Genomic DNA, 5,609 nt, shown 5'->3' on the forward strand with positions numbered 1-5,609 from the left:
GCCATACAGCACACCTGGGCACAAGGCCATGAGCTCTCTGCAAATGCCAGCTAGTACAGAAAACTACCCCATAGCTAAGCATAACAGCTTCAAAACAAGTAATCCTACTGAAGGTACAAACAAATCAACTCTGAACTCAAGATATGGGTTTTTTTTGTTTTGTTTTGGGGGTTTGTGTCTGATTTTTTTCTGTGCGGTTTTTGTTTGTTTTACTGTAATGTCTGTATAGGGATAACCAGGGACGGGTAGATGGGTTCAACTCAGCCTGCTCTAACTCTCAATTTCTCATCTCAGTCTCTAAGTCAAATACCCTCTGCTCACACTTGTTTAGAAACTAACTCCTGTAACACAGTCTAGGATGCTAAGGCACACAAAAATCTCTGTTTATCATAAGGCACTACAGAGAAAATTGCAGAAAATAGCTACATTTCTCCTGCAAGCAAGGGTGGGAACCCTGAGAAGGGGACAAAAGGTTATGACACACATAATATTGTCTGACTGCTATAAAAACAGAAGACTATCCAAAGAAATAAAACACTTATTCTCAGATGAATGGCATGTGGGACATGGAAATGCTAGTCTTTTTATTCTGCTTTATCATTATTAAGCTTTGCATCCTAAATGATTCTTTTGTGAATTAAAACTATATTTGAAAACCAACTAAAATAAATATAACTTCTAAGAACACAGAAAATAGGATTTAGCCCCATCAATGATTATATTACATGCAGCACAGATGAGGGACAAACAAAGGAGTTTAAACAAATGTCACTCTACAGTATATGCAGAAAAGTTTTCTTTTGGTCACAGAAGTTTAAAATTCTGCAGAAACTCATGTTTTAAGAACTTTGTCATCCATTTTAGTAGAATAGAAGAATGTTAGAATAAAGGAAGACCTTTGAAAGATGAAGGACTGACTGAATATAAGTCTTGATTGAAGGTATCACAAAGGGGCAACGTCAGAGTTTCTTTTGACAGTTTGTTCCAATGAAAAAAATAACTTTTACCAGTTAATGCCTATTTCATTTATTCTTTTACATTCTATTCTACTTACTCTGCTGAGACCAGTAATAAGCACATATTGAGATGTGCCCAGAGCCCCCAGTATCCAGCATTTGCGATATAATTTTTATTCTTTTCCAGGGGAAAAAAATGTATGGGATTTAACTATTTTTTTCTTTTAATGCACAGAAGATTCTCCATTATCTGAACTAATGGACACTGGGATATCCCATTCAATCCAGCCAGCATGCAAGCTGCACAGAGCCAGAGAGAGCCCAGTAAAAGTCATTAGCTTGGTTTCAGTGGCAACCCAACTGGAGCTAAGCAGCCGCTTTTCTTCCAGCCACCTAAGCAGTGTGCACTGTGCTCCTGAGTGCTCCAGCTTGCTTAAACCATCATGACCTCTCAGGAACCAAGTCAGGTTCACTTTTGTACTCAACCTCACAGGCTTTCCGAGACACTGGGCAGTGTGATGTGGACCTGTTCAAATGGTTACATATGGAGCCAGACTGACAGGTCCTGTACTGAGCTAACAAACCACCAAAGTGGAATCCATGTTCAGTGAGTTTAATGTCTGCATAGATTTCCCACGTGTTCAACTCCAGATGTATGCTGCAGAGACTCCCAAATGGGCTCTGTAAAGAGCAGGACTGGGTCCATAAAATTAACTAACGTGTACTCCATATTGTGCAAAATCAGTTAATGTACTTTTGATCACAGAGTCTTCTTGAAAAAGGATTCCATGTTTGCACATTGTAGAAAAAAATTGGAAAAAATTCAGCATAACAAGCTAAAGCCATATGGAGGTTTTGCATCTGTGACCAGGATTAACTTGCAACCTGGATAATTATCTCATGGATAACAATGTTTACTGCATTTATACCTTACCATTATTTAGGGAAAGGAGCACATAATATTGTCCCCCTCAATTCCAGCTCTATTCTCCAGGCTGATTAAATTCTTCTCAGACCAGAATGCTGACTTAGTGATTTGACATGCAAGTTACCTGATGGTTTTCCAAATGTCAAAGCCATCCAGAGGCTTGGTGCCATTGGTATGTCCTCCAGCAAGGTGCACCAGCGTGGGCAGCCAGTCAGAGATATGGATGAGTTCATGACTTTCGACACCTGTTTGTTTCAGTAAAGGACTTGCCACAAAGCCTACTCCTCTCACTCCTCCTTCCCAGAGGGTCCATTTTCTTCCTCTCAGTGGCCAGTTATTCCCACCTGCCAAAGTCTGTCCTCCATTATCTGGAAAACAAGTAATTGAAAGGATTTTTTAATAAGAAGGAAACAGAACAATCCTCCCCACAACATTTATTCATCCATTTGAATACATATTTTCACAATATGGGCATGTCATGCAAGTACTTGCATAGTGCTGTTAAGTGTTCATACGATATGTTGCATATTCAGAGCACGTCACAAACATAAGTTAATTCTTGTCAGAGTCTTAAAAATTACTACAATGAAAAGTTATTGCTGGGCAGAAATGATACCATACTACAAGCCAATGATTTATAAAGACTTTCAGATCAACCTCAGACATTGATTTTAAGTATCATTAGAAATCCAAATGATTTCAAATAGTAGCTGTTAGACTGACAGTGTAATTTGACATGTTTATTTTCTGATTTAAAACCAGGAATTTGAGGAAAGAAACAAGAAGCACAAGTCCAACAACTTACAGAAGAACTTTACTGTAACCACAAGAAAATTATCTCCCTTCCATCTTGTTAATTAGGAACGAACTTAAACCCCCACTGTGAACATCTTCCTAATACATAAAAGAAAACCCTTTTTTGTTCAACTAATGAATAAACTAGTGCATGTCTCTGTGAAGACTTTAAAAGGTGAAAGCCTAAGCTGAATGAAGCACTTGGAAAAAATAGCGTGATTTCAACAGTGTGAAGTGTTCTGTAGCCTAACTAGCTTCCAGTAGGGCTGCTTGTGTGTCCAGCATTCTTGGGTTAAAAATAAATAAAGAGTTTTACTGTCTTCAATATGAAATGCAGGCAACTAAATAGTAGCTACTAACATTCCTCACACAACAATGTTAAGCAATGAAATCTGAGAATTTAAGCCATTGCCTGTTACAAAAAAAAAAAAACAACAACAAAAATCAGTTTTAACAATTCTTTCTACTCTTAGTATAAACAGGAATTCCTGTCAGGGATACTCATGGGACAAAGCTTTCAGTAGCTTTTAACCTTTGGTGGCCTTAGAATGAAAGCTATCTTATAGACTATATAAAGCATAGTTTGGACATACAGTGGAATAAAATCTTAAGTATATTAAATATCTTCTTCATATCACAAGCTTCTTACTGTTCATATCAGCACATGAGATTTCTTTTTTAGTCCTGAATATCAGTAAAAAAAGTAGCGAGGAAATTATAGAAGTAGACTGGATTTTCAAAGAATACAGAGAGAAAAGTATGTATTTCCTGGGTTAAAGTAAAATCTTTATTATATTTAATTTCTCTTTACTTTCTGTAGTTGGGTTGAAGACATTGTGCCACTTTTATTATACAATAAATTTCCTGAGACAAGGAGTCTATCCAATATTTATCCTGCAAAAACTCGTGTGTGATACCAGCATTCAGACATAGTACACCAAGTTTATAAAAGGGGGTGGTGAAAAAACCTTGTCTTATAGCTTATCTGATATGAAAATTGAAAAAAAATTGTGAAAAAAAACCCCTGTGTTTCTGTGAAAACCAACATATGAAACAAGCTTCATCCCACTCATTTTCATTTTCACATTGCCAGAGCATTACTGTTTTCTTCTCCCTTTGGAATTCAGGTTCAAGAGACTCTTTCTGCTTAATTTCTTGACTGAGTTATCAAGAAGGTGTTGAAGGAGGGAAAAGGATAGTTTCTGGTTTGATTACTGAAGTTTCTTTCCTTTCTAGGTATGCTGAACAGAGCTGATACCCCACTGGCAATCTATGTGTAAGTGATACCATTTTTCGAAGTTACAGATAACGACTTGCGTACCAACTGAAATACTGTGTAGGACTTCAAATATCAACAACTTCTTAAAGAAAAGCCAGTTACATAATAATTAAATATAATAATGGAGTGTGTATGGATGAAATATTAAGCTAAGCACTAAATAGCAAAGGTGGGGGAAGGGAATGAACAAGAAGCCACTGATTGCATAATGTATAGACATGGCAGAAAGACAGGCATGAACTACTAAATTACTGTAACTGGAGTTCTAGTCAGTCTTACCTATGAAGGTGTGCATAGACAGCAGGAGACAAAATGGGTACCTGCTGTGTGTGCGTGTTTAGATGCCTCCCCCCCTAAGATACACCTGTGGATGCTAAAAGCTTGCATGAGTTCAGAAAACCACTGGAGAAGTTAAAGATGAAAACATAATTGATAGTTCTTACATGAAAAGACATCACCTCTGTCTCAGGATGTTTTTCAGCCATGAACTACTGAAGATTTGAAAGTTTTGACAATTATTTTTTTTTGTGAAAGGCATAAACAATGAGTCCCAATACTCTTTCCTAGACACATGCTAATTGCTGTAGTCAGGGGATACTTGGCTAGATGGATAGGTCGACTGTGGGAGTATAACCATTCTCATGTTCTCCCAAATAAGCTATTCCTTGCTACCTCTTCATGTTATTTTAGCAAAATACTTTAAATATGGAAAAAAGCCCAAAGTCCATATGGAAACTCTTGGTAGTTTAAAACACAGAGTTAATGTCCACCTAGGCAAGAGACAAATAGGATCATTGTTGCTTCATGTTCTCCTCTGGCTTCACATTCATTTCTATATCTACTTCAAAACAATATTTCCTGAATGATTTATCATCCATTTTTGCAACTGTTTTTCTCCATGACTCATCCTAATATCTAATCTAAGCAGACAGTCTCCAGAACAAAGCTTTTTGGAATCAAAGTACCTACAACTAGAGGCCCTGATTTATAACATTTTGTATTATTAAATCTTCAGCCTTTCTACTTCAGCTGAAAACACAAGCCTCCTCCAAAGCATAATACTTCAATTATCTCTTTCCTGGAGACAAACATAAAATATGATTTTCATTAAAAATAATAGTGAAATAGTCTGCAAAATGTAGTGAGCATATATTTCCTATCTGTAAGAATCATTTTTGTAATTACATCTATATAATTTAAACTGCAGTAGTACATGTAACATATTATGTGCATTAGAAAAAATCATGAAACAAATCAGCTCTTGTCCCTAAAGAAAGGATGAAAGGGAAGAGAATAAAACTATAGTTAGAAATTATGGTACTTGGCATAAGCGTTACCTAGATAACTTATTCAGCTTTGTTTCTTGTCTCAAATGGAAGCATCACACATTTTTAAAGAGTTTTGTTGTTTACTTTGTTTGGCTTGCTTTGATAGGTGTTTAGCTACCTTTATTTTCTCACAGTATTTTTATTACTCCTATCATTCCATGTTATTTTAGGAAGGGGAGTACCAAGATGTTTTTTGTTTCATTCTGATGGATTTTTTTATTACTATTCAGAAGGTAGTTTTGATCAAAGTTGTGCACCCTTGAACTAACATCAGCCCTGTTGACTATGGAAAGATCTCTGTAATGTAGTAATTGTACCATAAA

At 36.4% G+C, this 5,609-nt stretch overlaps 1 protein-coding gene across 1 annotated transcript in view; it reads right to left on the minus strand.

Moving 5' to 3' along the window:
* Nucleotides 1-2,008: 2,008 nt before the first annotated feature.
* Nucleotides 2,009-5,609, minus strand: part of ARSB (arylsulfatase B) — a gene marked incomplete at both ends in the record, with an annotated part of 26,136 nt that continues 22,535 nt past the window's right edge. Inside the window, one exon of the mRNA XM_010190593.1 lies at nucleotides 2,009-2,252. Coding sequence (XP_010188895.1) covers nucleotides 2,009-2,252 — 244 coding nt within the window. The remainder of the gene's footprint in view (nucleotides 2,253-5,609) is intronic.

This window comes from Mesitornis unicolor, unplaced genomic scaffold (genome assembly GCF_000695765.1).
Source record: "Mesitornis unicolor isolate BGI_N332 unplaced genomic scaffold, ASM69576v1 scaffold31428, whole genome shotgun sequence".
In the NCBI taxonomy this organism is placed as follows: Eukaryota; Metazoa; Chordata; class Aves; order Mesitornithiformes; family Mesitornithidae; genus Mesitornis; species Mesitornis unicolor.